The sequence below is a fragment of the Canis lupus genome, chromosome 34 (genome assembly GCF_048164855.1).
Source record: "Canis lupus baileyi chromosome 34, mCanLup2.hap1, whole genome shotgun sequence".
Lineage (NCBI taxonomy): Eukaryota > Metazoa > Chordata > Mammalia > Carnivora > Canidae > Canis > Canis lupus.
Window position 1 is genome coordinate 25,205,831 of NC_132871.1, and position 22,185 is coordinate 25,228,015.

Here is a 22,185-nt window from a genome sequence, read left to right on the forward strand (position 1 = left end):
CCACGGGGACAGGATAAGTGTCACTGTCACACCGCTGGTTTGTGATGCAGACCGCCACATTTCTACAGGATTGTTATTAAGAAAAGAGCTTACTTGCAAAAGTCAGGTGCTTATGTGGCTTAAATCTTTTGGAACTATTGATTGTAGGGTCCCTCGAGTGGCTCTTGCTTTTAATTCTTTAACAACTGCAGGTGAAACTGCAGCGTGCCATTACCTCGCCTTTGCGCTATCCAGATACACAGCCTCAATCGGGACACCTGGATCCCCTGGCTTGACCGCAGCAACAACGCTACGGGCGCAGGTTTCCGCCTTTGGGGCACGAGAGGATGTGGGTGCCCTTGCAGCGCAGTCATGCAGTGAAGACGTCCTCCCACGCGGAGGTGCGCTACGGAGGACCCAGCCCTGACTGCACCCACCCCGCCCACCAGGGCGTTGCCAGGTCCTGCGCGACACTCGGCCCTCTCGCTCCGCGCGCGCTTCCCGCCTCCAGGAGCGGAGCCTGACTCCCGGCTCGCGGGCGCCCCGCCCCGAGGCCCCGCCCCGAGGCCCCGCCCCGCCCCGCCTGATTGGCCGAAGGCGGAGGGGGCGGGGCCGGACCCGGGAGGCGGGCGGCAAAAGCGCCGGCGGAGCGCCGCGAGAGGGTGGGTGCCGCGTGCGCCTGGGGACCCGCTCGGGATGGGGACGCGCTGGGCGACCCTCCGTCGCGCGGCGGAGCTCCTGGTGCTCCTCCTCAGGTGCTTGCGGCCGGCCGAGCCCTCAGGCCGCACAGGTAACCGCGGGCGCGCCAGCCTGCCGGCCGCTAGGGCCCTCGACGTCGTCGGGTCCGCCGACTTTCCGCGGTTCGGGTTAGGGCTGCGCTTCGGGTCTCTTCCCCTCTGCTTTCCTCGGGAGGGGGCTGGAGCCCAGCGAGTGAGCCGAAGGGGAGGGCCGGGGAGAAGGCGCTCCGGGGCTCTCCGGTGCAGGGGGGAGGCGTGGAGGACGGGGGGGGGCGCGTGGAGGGCAGGGGAGCGGGGAGGGGATGGAGGAGCGTGGAGGGCGGGGGCGGGGAGGGCAGGGGGAGGACGTGGAGGGCAGGGGGCGTGGAGGGGGTACGTGGAGAGCAGGGGGGAGGCGGAGGGGGCGTGGAGGGGGGACATGGAGGGCGGGGGGCGTGGAGGGCAGGGGGAGCGTGGAGGGGGGCGGGGAAGCAGGAGGGGGCGTGGAGGACGGGGGGGGCGTGGAGGGCAGGGCCTTTTTCGTGCTGAGGGAGAAGAGGCCACCGTAGAGAAGGCGCACAGCCCTTTCTGTGCCCTTCCCCCCCCTTCCTTGTCCTCTCGCCTCTAAAAGCTGGCTTCCCTGGAGTAAAGGGCTCCCCAGGACCCCCCAAACCCCATCCAGCCCGTCTCGCCCCTCCCTCGCCTCTTGGTCACCTGGGCCACTGCGTGTCTAGAGGAACTGTCTACCCACAGCGCCAAGGATGATTAATGATTCCCCGACTTTGCTCCGCGTTCGCCAAAGGTGCACGTCAGAAGGAAGTCAGGTTAAGCCATGTCTTCCAAAGTGACCATGATCGTAATTCCGTTATGATGCCCTCCCCGAAAGCCTTGAGCAGCGATCCTTTCTTCTAATTGGCTTATCAGCTCCCAGACCCCCCACCCCACCCCCAGGAGGCCCAGGGCTGCAAGTTCGAGCGCAGGTCACTTGTCCGCAGACCTCCTTCCTGCCTCTGACTGCGGAAGCAGGACCAGGAATAGACTGCGCTGATGCTCTGGGTAGTGCCAGCCTCACCATCCCCCCCGCCCCCCGCAGCAACCGGGGTTTGCTTTTACTTTCTTTTTGCCTTGGCAGAAGGTGCCCCAGAGGACTCTTAGTCGCGCTGCATAGTGGGCAGTCAGTGAGCCATCACCACCTACCTCTTCTGTTAACTTTGCTGTATTGAGGAAGTAAAAGATGCACAAGGAAGTCTTTGAAAACGGTAGGCTCCTTGTGGCTCTTATTTTCTCCTGGCAGCTAAAGTGGCTTCCTGCCAGATTGACACTTTTCTCAGAGAGTGATAGGAAGAAGCTTCCCAGGTATGAGTGACATCACCCCATCTACATCGAGGGCGTTTTAGTGAATACTGTCCTGATTCACGCTGCTTGAGGGGTGCGAATCCCCAAAGCCCTTCACTGGCTGTGAGAATTCTCTTCCACCTGCCCCACAGTCCACGGAGAAAAACCTCACTGCCACGACTAACTACAGTCAAAGCACACTAACCTTTCAGTCACCAAAGTCTTGGTTTCCCTCTGCCTACTTCCGGTTTAGTCTTAGCTGTTTTGTCTCCCCTACAGAATTCAAGATTAAGGATTAATTTTTGCAATCTCTCCAATCCCTGGCCTTTCTCATCAACCCAAACCAAAGAGCACCAGCTTAACTCCATTATCCCTGAACAAGGTCCAGGCAGGTATTTGTTTTCCTGCATCCTTCCTTACCCTCAGCAGCTGCTCTGGTCAGCTTACATGTACTCTCAGACTAGACCTTGTGGTCCCATTAAGGGAAGCGCTGGAGTTTTGAAACCCGAGCCATTTGAGTAACTTGTTTGGCAGTGTGTCAGCTTCATCATACTGGTAATGGCATGTACTCGGTTACACGTATGCAGCTAGGTTTGTGCGGATAGTCTGGGTTGCTCAGTTGCTGAAGGAGCTCTTCTGTGTCTTTGGGGAAATGCCAATTGCTTAGTTTACTTTTTTGCTTCCTTGGGGAGCTAATAGCTTGAAGTAAACCAATCCTTCTGGGACTCCTGAGGTTCTTACCAGCCCATACCACCCAATCTGAACCCCAAAACTTTCTGACTCCTAGTAGACTATCATGGATCCAAGGTCACTTCCAGACCTGTTTTTGAACTGGCAAACCCAGACTTCTGACTCTTCTACTCCACTTGTACAGTCGGCGCACATGGTGGCAACTCCACAAAATACTTAACATTGGGAGCTGTAGAAGTTCCCCCCTAAAACTAAAAATGCTGCAATCTTCATCCTTTTGCCTTCATCTCCCTTTCCATTTGTCTGTGATTATAAAATGTTGATGTTCAACTTCTCTTTGGAATGTGCAAGGCTCTTTGGTTTAGGTAAGAAAAAGTTACCTAATGATTAGGCAATAAGAGATAGTTTTCCTCTGATGGGTATGGCATACTAAAAATTCATTTTCAGTATATGATAATGCTACTTAACTATTTCGTCTCAGACACAACTAGAATGTTTATGTAAAATGTAGCGTATAAAACTTGCTACTAGGGATGCTTCTTTTTATCAACCTCTGCCTTTAAGATTTGCCCAAATATTGTATGTGGGAGTAAATATTAAAATTCCCATTTTAGGGGCCCAGCGGTTTAGCACCACCTTCAGCCCAGGGCATGATCCTGGAGTCCTGGGATCGAGTCCCACGTTGGGCTCCCTGCATGGAGCCTGCTTCTTCCTCTGCCTGTCTCTCTGCCTTTCTCTCTGTGTGTGTCTCTCATGAATAAATAAATAAAATCTTTTAAAATAAAATAAAATTCCCATTTAGGACCAATATAAGGTAACATGAACAAGATGCAATCATGCTCTGTAATTACCTTTTCAAAATGTAATACATTCCTGAAATATTTTATATACCCTTATTTAACACATTTTCTTTAAAAAGGAATTGTTTTCAATCCTTCCCACTCTTCAATCCACCATCCCAATAGGGTCGCAAGACTCAGGCAGACTGAACAGCTTCTGCCAAGGGTAAGGAAAGATATGGGGAAACACCATGAGAAGACTTATGTATTATTTATGAATGCTTACACATACACTATGTATGAAGGCTAATAGCAAGTTTCCTTAAATCATATCAATAATTAATATTTGTGCTAAGTGACCACTATAGATGTCAAACATTGTACAGACTTGGTTAAAAGACAGATTTAGAATAAGGCAAGTATTTATGACCATAGATGTTTCAATTAGGTAAGAAGTTTGGCAACTCCTTTTTAACATAGCTTATGCATGCTATTCCACACCTTTCCTGTACACTTCCAGAGTTTCTACAAGCTTGTTAAGTCTATGGGTGTCCCAGAAGTAAAACACATAGTAAATGGGAAAGAGTTAATTTTCTTTCCCTTCCAAAGAGTATGAAGTGTCACTGTTCCTTAAGTCCACATGCCTGATACTAAAAGGATTAGAATGACCTAAAATGCTACTAGCATTAGCATGACATAATAAAGTTGTGGACATCTGTTCAAGAACAATATACAATGAACTTAGCAAAGACCAGTAAAACCTGCAAGGCTAGGAAAACTTGTCTTGTGGAAGGCTACAATGTTACTACTATATACTATCTAATATATATATATTTTTTTCTTGCTTTTATCTTAGATTTGAAGATACAAAAACCCTGGGGATAGTAAGTGACTTCCCCAAGGTCTCCCAGCTAACTGGTAGCTGAGATAGGTCTTCAGTCTAGGACCCCTAAATCCTTATTCCACTGCTTCTACTATACTAAGAACTGTAGCTAATATATTGAATTCTGCAAAGGCTATTTGAAAAGTCTAAGAACTTCAAACCACAAAGGTAGCAAAGCTGCTGCTAGCCTAGTTCACCTATCTGGGTCCAAGGGGCATAGAGCAGAGTTTCCAGAAAAGAGAACAATGAGACCATAGGGCAAGGGAAGGGAAGGTTCCAGCAAGGGTGGTGGATGCCTGCTTTCCTGTGGAAGCTGACTTCTTTTTTTCTGCGTAATTCCTGATACTTTGGAACGCGAGATTTATTTTGGAGAAGTGAGAGAGAATAGTTTAGGAGAGAGAGAATACTTTGAGAGACCCTCATGGGTCTAAGTGGATGTTAAATGTGTGGGAGAAGGACATTGGAGAAACTGTGAGTGATAATCTTCTAAGATAATATGTTTTCCTTTTTTGTTATCTGTCCTCCCAAATTGTGTCCACAAAGTAGAGAGTGGCAGAGAAATGTCAAAGAAAGAAGAGTGAAGGATGGAAGCTGATATGACAAAGACACCTAGCTGCAGCCCTATGTGATATTTTAAAATACAGATTTGAAAGCAGAAGTAATTTAATGTTTTACGGGATTTTGTGGTTGTTCCTATTGTTTCTCTTGTTGCCGCTGCTGTTTAAAACAAAAAAAAAAATTCTCTTTAATTTCAAGTTCAAGCTGAAACTTGACTTAATTTTATAGTTACTATTTATATGGTGAAATTTCCCCTCAAGTCCTTGGTATGAGAATTTTTAACTCTGAAAGCCTGTGAATTATTATTAGAAAAGATATTTAGCGTTAGTAAAATCAGTGCTTGTGAAGCTGGCATCAAAATGAAAGTGCCGTTTGGGAACTAAAGTTTTATAGGTCCTTCTGCTGAACCCTTTGGTTCATTGACAATGATTGTTTACATTTGTCGAAAATATTTCAGTTTTACTCTCACCAGCATGAACTTTTGTGCTATAACTTCAAAAAACTTTTCTTTCTAAAAGCACTGGCCAAATTGTTCAATTGTAATTTGTTGTAACACATGTGAATCTTGTTCCATAAGCTCAGGTGTGCAAGAAACAATGCATTGCTTTATTTTCATAAAACCAAATTAGATTTTATTCTGAAGTCCTATTCTACCAAGTTAACAGAACTTCAGTTTCTATCGTCACTGAAGTCTTCCCTAATTCATGGGAAGGTCTCTCCTTTAGCCTCTAGCTTATACTCGATGCTTCTGAGTTTTCCACTGTGCAAACCTTCTGGGTGTTGGATTCTGTATCTCAGGTGATTTCTGGAGCCTAGGCTCAGCCTCCCTTTATGATCCACACAGTCAGCAGCCCCCTGGGCCCCTCCTCACAGACTTCCCATCAAGTTCCTGAAAGTATGATGGTGGAGCTGACCATGAGTCCCTCCTACCCTCAGAATCCAGACCTTCATTTCCTCTCATCCCTTTACCCCACTATTCTACTTCTGCCCCCTCAGAAGTTTCCCCATCTCCTCTGAGACATGTTAATGCCATGTAATAAATTTACCCTGTCATAGTAGCTAAAGTATAAGCAAAGCTGAACTGCAGCCCTGAATAGGTTCTCGATATTTTTCATTGACCTTAGACCACCTGTCTAAGGCAGATGAAAACTAAAAAGCTTCTTTATATCATTAAATAAAGTATGTGTGGGAAGATATTTCATGGAATAACAATAACAAATATACATATTATTCTAAGTGCTTTACGTAAATGAGCTCATTTGGACCTCACATCTACCATATGAAGTACTATTTTACAAAAGAGAAAACTGAGGCATAGTGGTTAAATAACTTGCCCTGATTGACATGACTAATAAGTAGCAGAGGCAGACTATGAACCCTGGCAGACTGGCTCATGCTCTTAACCCATGCTATACTGTCTCCCTGGCTACCACTGTCCTCTGACCTTGTATAGTACACTACAGTTGATAGAGTGTGGAGGGTGGGAATAGTCCAATGGTGCTCAGACTCTCATCAGCAAGCAGGGGACAAGGCACACTGACCACACAGTTCAGAATCCTGAAATGTCTTCTTTGACTATCTTGACTCAGGCAATGATCCATTCACCATCGTCAGTGAAAACACGGGCAAGTGCATCAAGCCACTGAATGACTGGATAGTAGCGATGGACTGTGATGGAAGTGGGGACATGTTGTGGAAGTGGGTGTCCCAGCATCGGCTCTTTCATTTGCAATCCCAGAAGTGCCTTGGGCTAGGTATTACCAAACCCACAATTTCCTTGAGAATGTTCAGCTGTAACTCCAATGCCTCACTGTGGTGGAAATGTGAGCACTACTCTCTGTATGGAGCTGCCCAGTACCGACTGGCTCTGAAGAATGGACATGCTATAGCAAGTACAAATTCATCTGATGTCTGGAAGAAAGGAGGCACAGAGGAAAACCTCTGTGACCAGCCTTATCGTGGTGAGTATTGGAGAGGGACTTTAAGTCATTTGCTGTTGTGTTTGGTAAATGTGACATTAAACATGAACAATTGATTACAAATAAAGTCATGCATTGGTAAGGGAGCTAGCGTTCAATTCCGGGCACTGAGCATTAACATTGAGCTACCTGTGTGAGATCGGTGCTAGTTTTCCCCTTTTACAGGTAAGGCTAGAAGGGGTTAGGTGCCTTGTCAGAGATCACACAGTCACTCTGTAGTAAACCTGGGGTTTGAAATCTCTATGATACATGAGAATATGTATTTCCTATGATTACATTCTGAACTGCAAAAGAAAGGAAACATTAGAGTAACAGGAAATCCTTCATACAAGATGAAATTCAAATGACCTAAAGAAATCAAACCTATTCTAAGGTTAAAAAGAAAAAAAAGGGCAGCCCAGGTGGCTCAGCAGTTTGGTGCCACCTTTAGCCCAGGGCCTGATCCTGGGGACCTGGGATCGAGTCCCACATGTGGCTCCCCAAAGGGAGCCTGCTTCTCCCTCTGCCTCTGTCTCTGTCTCTGCCTCTCTCTCTCTCTCTCTCGGTCTCTCATGAATAAATAAATAAAATTTAAAAAAAAAAAAAGGAAAAAAATAAAGGAAATGTATCTCTCCTTGCCTACAGATGTTTATGTAATGGAAAAACTTGAAGACCTCATGTGAGTTTATTTTTATTTTTGGCATGGCTGTCACACTTTGATGTTTGTGTTTATGATTTTAAGAGTGGACTTTGCTTTCAAAAATAAATACAGTTGCTTTCAATTGCTTTCAAAAAATAAATACAATTGGCCCTTGAACAATATGGAGGTTAGGGGTACTCACCCAAAAGTTAACTACTAATAGCCTACTGTTAACTACAAGGCTTACTGACAACGTAAACAGTTGGTTAACACGTATTTTGTATGCTGTATATATAACATACTGCATTCTTACAATAAGGTTAGCTAGAGAGAAGAGAATGATATTAAAATCATAAAGGAGAAGCTCCTGAGTGGTTCAGTCAGTTAAGCATTGTATTTTTGGTTTCGGCTCAGGTCATGATCTCTTGGTGGTGACATCAAAGCCTAAGTCTGGCTCTGCACTGAACATGGAACTTGCTTAAGATCCTCTTTCCCTCTCCTCTGCCCACCTTGTCCCCACTTGCACATGACATGTGTGTCTACATGTGTGTGCTCTCTCAAAAAAAAATACTATAAGAAATAGGAAATACATTTACAGTGCTGTAGTGTATTTATATATAAAGAAAACACATATAAGTGGGCCCTTGCAGTTCAAACCCATGTTATTTGAGGGTCAACTGTATATGAACATTGCATATGAGAAAGCTGATCATAAACTTTGTTCTGGGTCTAGAAACTGGGTTATAACAAATTTCCAAGTTTAAAAAGAATGAATTGATTGGGGTGTCTGGGTGGCTCAGTTGGTTAAGTGTCCGACTCTTGATCTCAGCTTAGGTCTTGATCTCAGGGTCATGAGTTTAAGCCCTATCTTGGGCTCCCGGAGTTGGGCTCCATGCTGGGCATTGGAGCCTACTTTAAAAAAAAAAACAAATAATGAGTAGGTTTATTTTTTAAACCTCTAAATTTAATCAGGTATCACCCAAATAAATCTTTTTCATCATGTTGCTCTAAATTACATTAAATGTTGATATGTAAATATATATTTCATCATCTTATTTAAGTCAACTATTATCTCACTTTTGCTCTTTGTAAATTTACCTAGCTTTACAGAGATTTTTCCTTTCTCTCAAAGGTCATTTAAGCTAAATTTAGCACCTTAGTCTTCCAGTTACCTGCACAAATTTCTCTCCTATAGTAACTATTTCTATTTCCTACTGAAAATGCATCTGATTTCTGAGATGTCAGGCTCTATTCTTAGGGGAAAATGTTAAGTTAGAGAATCAGAGACAGGGTTTTCCTTTTCTTTAATCCTCAATCCTTGAGTAGTTGAACAAGTCTGTTTTTGCTAGCCAGCTTCCTCCTATATATGCAGTGGAATATTACCCAGCCATCAGAAATGGAATCTTGCCACTTGCAATGACATGGATGGAGGTAGAATGTAATATGTTATGTATTATGTTAAGTGAAATAAGTCAGTTAGAGAAAGATTACCATATGATTTCACTCATATGTGGAATTTAAGAAACAAAACAGATGAACATAGGAGAAGGGAAGGAAAAAGAAGATCAAATACAGTGGGAGGCAAACCATAAGAGAGTAAGAACTGAGGATTGATGGGGGAGGTCGGTGGAGGGATGGGGTAAATGGGTGATGGGCATTAAAGAGGGCATTTGCTATCATGAGCACTGGGTGTTATATGTAAGTGATGAAACTAAATTCTACCTCTGAAACTAATGATACACTATATGTTAACTAATTTGAGTTTAAATAAAACCTAAAAAAAAAAAAGAAGCAATTGCTTTCTGGATGCCACTTAATGGCAAGTTTAAATTTTGCACTTTGAAAGCCTTTCTTTCTTTTTTTTTTTTTTTTGAAAGCCTTTCTCTAACTTGGTAGCTAAGAGAGAGCATGGAATGAAAGGGAAAATGCCTTTTGAACTGGATTTATTTCATTGTATTTGTTCCGTTCAAACACTAGAAAGGATAATTTTCTTGGTGGGGTCTGTCTCCTGCCCCAAATTCTTCTGAGGGATACAGTTGTAATTATAAATTCCTTTAGTCTCCAGAATTTCAATCTAAAATCTATTTTATGCATTTGTAATATTCTCCTGAGAAGGAGACTTGTGCATTTCACTCAGCTGCCAAAATGATCAGTAGCACAAAAAAAAGTTTAAGAACCCACCTAGGCTACCACCCCACAGAGAGCTAAACAGTGCTACCAGCAAGAGCCCACAGACAGAAGGTGTTTCTTGACTTTACCAAATCCAATATATGGAATACTGGATTTTCAAATAAGAAATTTAGAGATTTCTGAGAAAAGACCCACGTTCCAACTTATCGCCACCTATCTCAAGTTTTAATTTACACAGAAGCCATGGTCAAACCTGCCTCCTCTTCTCCATCCCTTTCCAGGTGATTGGTACCGTCCCAGTTGTGCATGTCAGAAATCTACGAGTCACCCTAGAATGTCCTGCTTTCCTCTCTCACCATTCCAATGTAATCACATATTAAGGCCTGGCAGTTTTACTCCTTTATATTTATGCATTCCTTTCCTGTTTTTAGATTAGAGACTACTGTCTTAAGTTAAGGACTTTATCTGGGACAGTTCATTCAGACTCCTTGTATTGGTTCCTGCCCTGCCTTTTTCCTAGCTGTATAGAGATAAGAAAGATAAGATACTTGAGTGCCAGTAGACTGAAGTCCAAGGTTATCCAGCTTGTTATAGCAAAGCTACCATTCAACCATGACTGAATTCCCCAAATATAGCTTTTTTATATCTACCTTGGTTTTTGCTATATAAGATTTTTTTTTTACTTCTAATATAAGAAAGATTATTTGTCATTGTGTCCTGGGTTGCCTTTCTCTCCAATCCCCGTCCTGTGAGTCGTGTTTATCTTAGAGAAAACTTTGGTTGTATAAATGTTACAAATGAACTGTGTTTGCCTAGCATCCAGGTAAGCATTTATATCATTAAGATATCTTGAGCTCACTCTGACTCTTCAAATTTTGACTTTTTGGCAAATTGAGAGGAAATTGAACTGTCTACATTTTGAACAACTCTTAGGAGCCTGCCAACCCCTTTAACCATAGAAGCTATTTTGCCTCATGAAGAAATTAATGTAGTTTTCCATGTAAGTGATTGAAATCACAAATTTGTACCTATTGTAGAATATGCTGTTGTTTTAAGAGTGCTATTACCATAAATTCACACATTCAGACAAGATTCTTCTCAGAAAAAGCATGTCTCTCTAGGGAAACACATGGGATTTAAGAGGTGTAGTAGCAGTGAAGAATGTGTGAGAATGAAACTCTTCATTGAATAGTTAGCATAATTTAGCTGCTACTAATGTGGTTGTTGTTGTTATATGCCTATCATTCTTCAAAGGATATTGTGAATAGGAGAGCTTTTTAATTGAAGCCTAGCTTTGAGCTATGATACAAAACTTGAAACCTGAGAAGGCAGCCAGTAAAGTCACAAGTTGTCCTTAATGTGTCAAGGACTCTATATTGAGAGAGCCAGTTCTCATCCCTGTCACTTACAGTTTACTGAATGTCTTACTCTACACTGCAAAAATGGGGATTTCACAAAAAAAGTGTAATACTTGCCCTAATACTCTCACAGGTTTATGGTAAAGAAGGAGTGAAATAAATGTATGTGAAAATACCTCATATAACTGAAACACAAGATTTTTTAGGAAGAAACTGTTGGTTCTACAAGTAATAGTTACTGTGCTCAGAGAATCCTTTTAAGTGCTGTTATATAAGAAGAGAAGTGGTCATGAGCTTTGGTATCCTTAAAAATGTAACATAAGTAATAAGCAGTTTCCCTATGAAATAAAAGGTCAAATCATTTTTTAACAAATATCCTGTCCAAAAGCATTTACATGTCAGAGGAAAACAAAATCAATATTCCTTAAAAGATTATTTGCAAATAAAAGCATCTAGATTATTCTCACTTTTTGCTGTACTGCTGCTTAATATATTCTAAACTGTTAAATTAAGTCTCATACTTCAGTTAAATGAATGTTTGAGAATGATAAAGAATGTGGAATCAAATACTCTCTTAAAGCACACTTTTAAGCAAATCTGTGAGACTTTTTAATGGATTCTAATAGCCTGATAAAGGGTAATAAGATCTGACTATTATGCTTTACCTAAAGCCATTATTTGATCTGATAATGACCTTGGTTTTAAACAAATTAAAGATATGGGAAAAAGTGACCAAAATAATTACACAGCTGTTGTATAAAAATGCCTTTCCAAGAGAACTGTTACCCACATAAGTATTGAGCACTTCCGCTAGTATTTGTAGGCATACTTGAGGTTGGAATAATTTTTCAGTTCCTCTCCATGTATCAGAGGAAATTATTAAAATGAAAAACTAGTTCTGCTACCTTGATGGCCACCAGCTATTCCAATCACTGCCTAGCTAAAGCTGGTTCTTTTATGTTCTGAATTGCCATGCTCTGCTCCTCTCCAAGAACCTTCTCAGAGATCCAGCTGTTCTTTCTCCCACTTCCTCGAAACCCACAACCCCAATTCCTTGTAGAACCACCAGTCTGTGAACAAGGGGGCTGTGTGTCCATCTGTCTAACTACAGTTGTTCCAAAGTCCACACACACACACACCTCTGCCAGTGATTCCAAGGTATTTTCTTGGCCATGCTCTTCCTAAGAAAAGAAAATAGAATATAAATTTAGTCTCATGGATCCCTGGGTGGCGCAGCGGTTTAGCGCCTGCCTTTGGCCCAGGGCGCGATCCTGGAGACCCGGGATCGAATCCCACGTTGGGCTCCCGGTGCATGGAGCCTGCTTCTCCCTCTGCCTATGTCTCCGCCTCTCTCTCTGTGACTATCATAAATAAATAAAAATTAAAAATAAATAAATAAATAAATAAATTTAGTCTCAGGCAGGGCATCCCTTCTGATGAAGTACTCCGCCACCCATGGTATTCAGTTGATCAAGCTGGGATCATTAAGCTCTTCATCACACCATAACAAATGAAGCTTTATATAGATTATCTCATTGAATCTTCTTGAGCAAACCTGTGAGTTAGATACTAATATTCCTTATTTGCAAATATAGGAACTGAGGCTAGTAGAAGTTGGAAAGCTTGCCTATAGCTGCACAGCTGGTCAGTGGGGGAACCAGCATTCAAGTCCAGACCTAAGCAGTCTGCTCCATGCTCTAAATGTTCACACTACAGCCTACTTAGATACCATATTCTCTTAAGTGAAAACAGCAATCTTTCCCTTACAGAAAATTTAGGAATTCATTAACTGAAAGTGACTGTTTTTAACAGCCACCAGTTTTTAACTTTCCTCTACTTCCTCCCCACACCACAGAGGTATATACCAGAGATGGGAACTCCTACGGAAGACCTTGTGAATTTCCATTCTTAGTTAATGGGACCTGGCATCATGAGTGCATTCTTGACGAAACTTACGGTGGGCCATGGTGTGCAACCACCTTAAATTATGAATATGATAAAATGTGGGGCATCTGCTTAAAACCAGGTATGTATGGACTAGCAGACTTTATATATGGAAAGAAAATGGATACCATTTATGTGATGCAAAAGGGAGAAGGAAGGGTCTAAGAGAACTCAAAAATGACTGCAACAAATATTATCCCAGAGAAAGAGTATATATTTAAGGAGAGAGAAGGAGAGAGAAATAATGTGTAGCTATGAATTTGCTTTCAGAAGCAGGCCAAAGCAAGAACCAAGACAGGATGGTGCCATTGAAGACAAAGGAGTAGGAAGAGGAAGTAGAAAAGGCATGAGCCGTTAGGAAATTACGAGTAACCTTTACTAGAGCAGTTTCAAAAGACCAGTGATCGTGGAAGCCAGGTTATAGTGGACTAGAGTATGAACAGAAGGAGAGAAAACCTCTTAGGTTTTATGGATTGGAAATGGAGCAAAGGTGGTGTTTTGGGGGTAGATAGGTTGAAGAAAAACTGTTATGATGGTAGAGACTTAAGTATATTTGTGGCCTGAAGCAAAGAGTAAGGGACAACAGAGACCTATATCCCTGGGACAGCATTAGTGACACTGTTCGTCCTGCCATTTCGGTATATTAGGCAGAGCATTTTTTCTAATAGCTTCTTACTAGAAGGAAACTACGCAGGGCGTTCTAAAGAATTCACTGCTCTTTAGAAAGAGAGAGAGACCAAAGTAACATTTGCATCATGATCTGGTATATAACTGAGACATATCTTCTTACCAGCCATATGAGAGTTATATGAGGTCATAGTACCTGACATGTGGTAAGTGCTCCAGAAATATTTTTAAATAAGCAATTGGTTGGAAGAATGTATAATAAAGAGTAAGGGAAAAGCTCCAGACCTACATAATAGTAAATACTTATAGGGCCCTGCCAAGTGGCAGGTACTAGCCTAAGCACTCAAACTGTATTAATCCATTCAGTCTTCACACAACCCTGTAAGGTAGGTACCACTATTTATGCTCATTTTACAGATGAGCAAAGTGAGGCATGGGGGAAGTTACAACACTTGCCTAAGGTCACTTAGCTATACATTTTATATCTAGGATTCAAATCTAGGAAATCCAGTTTTGAAGTCCTTGCCTTAAACAACTATACTATCATACCTTTTCCAGTAGCCAAGCTGGTGATATTACTAATACTGATCCCTCTTTAAAGGAAGCTGAGTTCAAAATGAAGAGTTCTAAGCAACTAGAAGAGGTTATTTTGAGTTAGTGGTTCTACAGCAGAATCACTTGAAAAATTTATTAGAAGAAAAGAATTTTGGGGCCCACCTCCAGAAATTATAATTTGGTAGATTTGGAGTTTAGTGAGTTCCCAGATGATGCTGATGATGCTGGTCTGGGGACCACACTTTAAGAATCACTGTTCTGGGTAGACGCACAGGCTTAGATCCTAGAACCTACTGAAAGATAAAAGTATTTGCTTCGGCTACAATTGATACTAGGCAGTGTTTGGTCAACTAAGTGCTGATTTCATATAAACCTCGCTATAGTCTGGATCAGAAATTTTCAATGTGAAAGGGAGTTTAGAGGTTATCTAGTGTAAACCCTCATTTTTCAGGTGAGGGGCACCAGATGCAGATTGATAACATGGCCTATCAGGGTCAGACTGCATTTGTATGGAGCCTGGAGATTCCAGGATCCCTGACCTTCATTCCTCACTGTACTTATCCCACTTTACCATGCTTCCTTGACTATCATGAGTTTCAATGTCTTTAGCTTCCTTTGGGTGGTGAGGGTGAGAATGGTAGCATTCATATACCTCTCAGACTTATTTTTAGGAAAGAAGCAGGACTATGAATTTCTCAAAGCTGAGGATTGTTAAACCATGCAGATTGTATTTTATAGCAAACATACTGCCATCCCACTGGAAGCTCCTGGATTTACAGACATAAGGCCCCAGTGGTAATAAGGAAATTTTAGGCAATATACTTACAAATCCACCCATTTTGTTTTCACCAAATATCACATTCAACTCAGTTGCTATTTAGGACATTCAAATGTGTCTGAAGAAGCAGTGTGTGCTGTTCAGAAGATCAACAAGACCAGATTTAGACTAGTGTTCTGATTATAGCTCTGTCACAAACACTGCTAGATCTTTGTTTCCATCTGTGAAATGAGAGCATTAGACAAGATGATCTCAGAGGACCCTTCCAGCTTGAAAGACCATAAGTCTAGCATGTGATAGAAGACTGGTTATGGGAAGCCCTTTGGAAAACTCCCTGAGTGGAGCCTTGGGCACCCTTGACATTGTCTATATTGCATTTCTTTTTCTAGAGAGTATTTTTAAACCACTTGTGTCAAGACCTGTATAACTCATCTAAGAAATAATTTGAAAAGTCTGTCTGAAACTATACATGCTTTTTAGATATTTGTTAAAGAAAATAAGCACATTATACAATGAACATGTATGTCTGTATACATATGCACACATATCTACATATACATCTACAATATTATATAATATTAATTTGGGTCATATATTAAATAATCTGTTAAAACATTAAGAAGATGTTTAGACTGAGTTTTTAAAGTAAGGGAGTCACTTAGATTCTAAATCTTGGGGATTTAAGCAGCATGTCTGCACACACACATGTATGTACACACAGTGTTTCACTGCAGGCTGTAGGCAAACCCCTCTGCAGTCTGCCACCATTTTCAAGTGATTTTGTTTTCCATCAGCCCAGGAATTTGACAATGTGAGCACATTCAAAGACTCCTACATTTAGGTAGAAGACCAGCATGGGCTAAAATATGGCATTGTAATTGACAGGGAATAAAAGGAGAGTAGAGGATAGGAAAATGGAAGCTTTAATCAGCCAAAGTCATTTGTTTCCCATGACTTCAATTTCTTTGTGTAACCAAAGAGTCAAAATATGGTCTAGCCAAACAATAAGCTTCAATTTTAGTGTATCCTTAGAGTATGGAAATTGAATTGCAGTATTGGTAAGCATTCTTAGTAATATAAAACACTATTCCCTTACTTTATGATCCCTAACATATCTTTTTATCAACAGAAAATGGCTGTGAAGATAATTGGGAAAAGAATGAGCAGATTGGAAGTTGCTACCAATTTAATACTCAAGCCACTCTTTCTTGGAAGGAAGCTTACATTTCATGTCAGAATCAAGGAGCTGACTTACTGAGCATCAGCAATGCTGCTGAATTAACTTATCTTAAAGGTAGGTTTGCATGTGGTAGAGCAAATTGCTGGGATTGTAAAGATGGCGTCTGTCTACCTCTATTTTCATATCCAGGTGTGTTGTTTTCTGTATATATTTTTCTGTCTTCTCTTAATTGTCAACACTGAAGCCCATAGGCAGAAATGTATACATATAATCCTATTCTATCCTTTGAAAATGCATTTCATGTTGGAGACTGAAAAGAGGTTAATGTTCAGAAAATGGCGGCAGGTAGCAAATTAAACTGCTACTCTAAGCCTAAGTGACAAGATTTTTTTTAAGGTGAACATTAGACTTTGAAAAGTAGAGAGGAAGGTGAAGAAGATGGCCAAGTCACACTAGATGGCATCAGTGACAGGTCCTTGTGTTGAGTAGAGGAGTGTCATCCTCAAAGGCAAGGCAATGTCTAAGAAATCTTAAAGTGGATTTAATGAATGGACACATAGAGTGAATAGGATTTTGTTTTGTTTGTGGGAATTCTTAAATGTTTAATTATGAAAACATATATATATATACACAAAAAATAGAAAGTAACCTGAAAGAGACTTGTGTAACCACTACCCTGACTTACACACTCTATACACTAGACATTTCATTTTCATTATATTGCTTTACATGGATCGATTCCCTCCCTCCTTCCCTTTTTCCCTTATGTTAAAGAAATAAAATGTTAACAGAGTAAAAGCCCCATGTCCATCTCTCAAAATAACCATTCTTTGAGTACTTTTACTATATATATATATATATATATATAGTATATAGTATATATATAATATATACTATATATACTTTATATATATTTATATAATAATATATACTATATATACTATATATATACTTTATATATATACTATATACTATATACTATATATATACTTTATATATATACTATATACTATATACTATATATATACTTTATATATATATATTTATATATATAATATATACTATATAAATTTTTATATATATATTTACTATATATATACCATTATGTTTTCATTATACTATTCTGTTTTTAAATGATATATTAAATATATATATATTAAATGATATAAATACTTATTTGCCCATTTATAGGTTTATCCATTGTCAACTGCTGCTGTAAAGTATTACATTGTATGAATAAACCACAATTTATCCATGCTCTATTGAGAAACAGGTTGTTTTCAGTTTTTCCTATTACAAACACCTCTGCAGGGAACATCCTCATTTGTGCCTCATGGGGCAGACATGTATGAGAATTTCTCTAGAGTTAGGAATTGCTGAGTTATGGGGACTCTTGATTTTATCTCAGGTCATAATCTCAGGGTCATGGGATAGAGAGCCCTGCATGGAACTCCACTCTGTGGGGAGTCTGCTTCTCTCCTTCTCTCTCTGCTCCTTCCCCGCCCTTGCTTTCTCTCTCTCTAAAAAAAAAAAATAATAATAATAATTAAATCTTGGGGTGTTGGGTGGCTCAGTTGGATAAGCATCTGCATTCAGCTCAGGTCATGATCCTAGGGTCCTGGGATGGAGCCCCACATTGGGCTCCCTGTTCAGTGCAGAATCTGCTTCTTTCTCTCCCTCTCCCCCTGGCCTGTGCTCTCTTTCTCTCCCTCTCTCTCTCTCAAATAAATAAATAAAATCTTTGAAATAAAATAATCTTTTAAGAAATCAAGAAACCCAAGTTACTGAGTCTCTGATAATTTGAATGAAAAAATAAATTATATGACAGTAATGATGTTTCAGACTGAAACTGAGTACTAAATGCTTTTCATACATTATCTTATTTAATATCATATAACAATGCTATGAGGTATAGGTATTTCTATTATTATACTCACTTTGCAGATGAGGAATGTGAGGATCAGAGAGGAAGTGTAATTTGCTCAAGGTCACCTACAAGTAATTAGCAGAGCCAAAATTTGAACACAATCAATCTGACTTGAAATAAAGTGGTAGGGGATCCCTGGGTGGCTCAGCGGTTTGACGCCTGCCTTTGGCCCAGGGCTTGATCCTGGAGTTCCGGGATCAAGTCCTGAGTCGGGCTCCTGGCATGGAGCCTGCTTCTCCCTCCTCCTGTGTCTCTGGCTCTCTCTCTCTCTTTCTCTCTCTCTCTCTATCCTAAATAGATAAATCTTTTTAAAAAAAAAAAGAAATAAAGTTGTATCCATCATTCATCTATCTGCATTTACCTTTTACAAGACTAGTAAGTTTTTTGCAGGAAGAGTTGGGTCTCATGAGTTTTTCCCTTTTGCACAAAACTCTAAGCATTATTGCTACATATGAAACAAACACCTATTCCTAGATATAATTCAGAGAAATTCTATCACACTGTTTTATAATAAGTATAAATATTTGCTAAATTCAAACTATGAGTAAAACCCTAATATCTCCAGATAAATTACATAATTTAATCATTATCCAACCAGGGACGCCTGGGTGGCTCAGCGTTTGAACATGTCTGCCTTTGGCTCAAGGCGTGATCCTGGTCCAGGGATCAAGTCCCACATCAGGCTCCCTGTGAGGAATCTGCTTCTCCCTCTATCTGTGTCTCTGCTTCTCTATGTGTCTCTCAGGAATAAATAAATAAAATCTTTAAAAAAATCATCATCCAACCTCATAAGACAAGTATTTTTATTCCCATTTACAGATAAGGAAATTGGCATTTAGAAATAACATACCCAAGATCACATGGCTGAGAAGTACCAGAATTGGGATTCAAATATCAACATATATGACTCTATAGCTCTTACTTTTTTTTACTATACTATTTGCTTTTCTTACGTATTTTTTTCTTTTCATCATTAATAGTCTAGTAGACTTTTGTCATGCTTTTTAGCTAATGCTTTGTTCAGCCCTCCTTTCTTACTTACAGCTTTACCCTTTTCCTATGTTGTTTGGTCCTTGAATAATCAGACCCTGATGGGCTAGTGGTTCAATGGAATTCTTTTCCAGACCTCACTGAACTTTACAAAGAATATTGTTGAAAGTAAAAAGTGCCAATAAATTTAAGACTCCTGGAATATTGACATTTGAAAACTAATGTTCTCAGTGAAGGACAAAGGTGTGACTATCAAAATCATAACAACTAATGATGCATTGGGAAGAATGAATGTTGCATGATTCCTTTATGCATCATTTCTCTTTAATAACTCATAAAAGTGAGATAATACACTAAGTGGTCCTCCTGTGCTCCAGGCCAGATACTCCCATTTTATGTATATCAATAATTTTAGAGATACACCCTTTCTAATCTTCCAACCTCCTCTTTCACTATGAATGCTGTTTAAGTGTATTGTAATTATTTTAACCTAATTATAATTGCTAGTTTCCCAAGACCCAAGCTGTATTTTTTTTAAAAAGATTTATTTATTTATTATAGACAGACAGAGAGAGAGAGAGCCAGAGACACAGGAGGAGGGAGAAGCAGGCTCCATGCCGGGAGCCTGACGTGGGACTCGATCCTGGGACTCCAGGATCACGCCCTGGGCCAAAGGCAGGTGCCAAACTGCTGAGCCACCCAGAGATCCCCCCCCCAAGCTGTATTTTTAACATCTGAATCTCAGAGTATCCAATATTGAAAATTTATTGAAGTTTCTCTTTTTACTGAAAATTGCCATGGGTAAACATTGGGCTAGGGGAGTGAGGCCAACAAAAGTGAATCAGACAGTGATTTTGTGATCTAGATGCTTCATCTACCTGGGGAAATAAGAGCTGTACATATTCAGAGCATAATGGAGAATGTATTCTCAAATGACTTCTGATCTGATAGCTAGTGGTTGGATGGGACTAGAGAATCTACTGCCAGAAAAAAGGCAGAAACAGTCCCTTGAAAATAAGTCCCATGTAATCTAAAAGAAGTTTGTTTGTTTGTTTGTTTGTTTGTTTGTTTGTTTGTTTTCTGCCTGCCCTATACTTAGTTTTGTTTTACTAATACAGGGGCTTCTGGAGTGGATGATTTGGTTTCCTTACACTCACTAGATTTTGTTTGGAAGTTAGATTTCCCATGGCTCTGGCCTTCCTAGAGAACCTCTAACCACATACTCATCCCAGAGCTACAAAACAGGACCCAGTAGTACCCAGAGCAGGAATAGCACATTTGCATTTTCCTCATTTTCCTCCACCCTGAAGTGTTATTCACTTTGAGTGGCCTCTGACAGGTTCTCCAAGGCTAGGACACTTCTAAGTCAGGGTCCTTGCTGGTGTTGCCTTTCAAATGCATTAGAAGTTCTTCTCTGGCTCATTCCAGGTGCATTACCATGATCAGGCCTGTAGTGTCCCTTGTGGAGAGAGGAATAGAAATAGAGGGTCAAGTCTGAACAGGTTTTAGGGACAGTGACAATTCTACTTCAGTGAACTCACCTATTTGATTTGATTAGGTATGAGGATTTATGCTAGCAGTCATCTGTTTCTTGATGGCAAAGATGGAGGTAAGCTAAGTCTCAAATTCGTCATCTTCTTGCTTGGATTGTATGTAGGAAAAAAGTCTAGCTTCAGATTGTCCAAGCCATAAATGAAATGTCTGCCTTTCATATTTGACAACCTGAATTTTTAGAATCCATTTCACACTCACATTCACCTGGCATAAAACACATAAAGAACATTCCTGTTTTCCAACACGGTCACAATTTTGAAATCCTATGATTCTACTGAAGAATAAGTCATCAGTATGGCTCACGAATAGGACAGTGTAATGAAGCAAATTAGGAACCTAACAGATTCCAAAGTTCATTTTGTTTCTTTATAAATGTGTCCTTACCATGTGCAGGTAAGTGATGGGATTATTCAGATGTCCTGCCGGGGATATCTGAAAAGTCTTCATGGAAGGGAAAGTATTGAGTTTGGATGGGCTAGAAGGATTGGTCTTCCATAGTACCCCAGTTAAAAATTAATAAAGGGAATTCTGAGTGTCCTGTATGATTGAGTCTGAAGTACCATATTTATGTCATAGTTTCCAGAACTTCTTTAGGAAGGCTGGGGAATCAACTGCTTTTATGAATGAGAAATTTACATTAGATTAAATCTTCAATTTGTATGCCAGTGCTTATGCTAACCAAGTGATAGAAAAAGATGAATCGGGATCCCTGGGTGGTGCAGCGGTTTGGTGCCTGCCTTTGGCCCAGGGCATGATCCTGGAGACCCGGGATCGAATCCCACATCGGGCTCCCGGTGCATGGAGCCTGATTCTCCCTCTGCCTGTGTCTCTGCCTCTCTCTCTCTCTCTGTATCTGTCATAAATAAATAAAATATTAAAAAAAAAAGAAAAAAATGAATCCACAGTTCCCTTCAGCATTCTCCCAAGCCATCTACCCAAATACCCACCTTTTACTTCCTTATAGAGTATCCTTACCATCTATTTCCTTGAGAAAAGTGAAGCAAACCCTTAGATTTCCTTCCTCATACTTAGAAATTTATCTGTATCTGTCATCCCTCCAGTTTGCTCAAGGTTAACTCCCTCTCCAAAGCTCTTTGCATCCACACGAGCTGTTTCTTCCCTCTCTTAAATTTTCATTGACTCTCCTCACTCTGCTGACTCTTTCCCAACAGGCCATAAAGTTATTTAAACTTCTACCATTAAAATATAGATAGATAGATGTAGATATAGATGTGGATATATAGATACAGATGTAGATATAGATTCAGATGCAGATACAGTGTATCTTTGCAATTCACTACCCTAACTTCATATCTGTTCCTCAGTGGAGTGGTAATTAGGCCTCTGCTCCTACCACCCTCTTTCACAAACCCCTGCCCATCCCTTTAATATTGATGTCTGGGTTATTGCTCTTGGCCCCTTTCATCTTTGCTGTTGCTATTTCTGCTCTATACAGGGGAGCTTTTCCACTCCCTTGGTGTCAGTTCTGTTTTAGGCATTTATGTTCTAAAGTCTGCAGTAAGGCAAAAATTGAATATAGTCAAAACTACCCTCAAAAAGCCCTTAGAAGTCTGGATATAGTTTTCTATATGCAAATTATACAT

General features: G+C 40.6%; 1 protein-coding gene across 3 annotated transcripts in view; it reads left to right on the forward strand.

Moving 5' to 3' along the window:
• The first annotated feature begins 611 nt into the window (after positions 1–611).
• The window catches only part of LY75 (lymphocyte antigen 75), a 124,555-nt gene continuing 102,981 nt past the window's right edge, over positions 612–22,185 (forward strand). For 2 of the 3 annotated variants that reach the window (XM_072811228.1, XM_072811226.1), the window contains exons 1-4: positions 612–769; positions 6,530–6,901; positions 12,882–13,052; positions 16,060–16,224. In XM_072811228.1, coding sequence (XP_072667329.1) covers positions 676–769; positions 6,530–6,901; positions 12,882–13,052; positions 16,060–16,224 — 802 coding nt within the window. In that variant the 5' untranslated portion in view covers positions 612–675. Of the gene's footprint in view, positions 770–1,914; positions 1,955–6,529; positions 6,902–12,881; positions 13,053–16,059; positions 16,225–22,185 lie in introns of those variants that run through there. The other variant, XM_072811227.1, reaches the window with a different exon arrangement.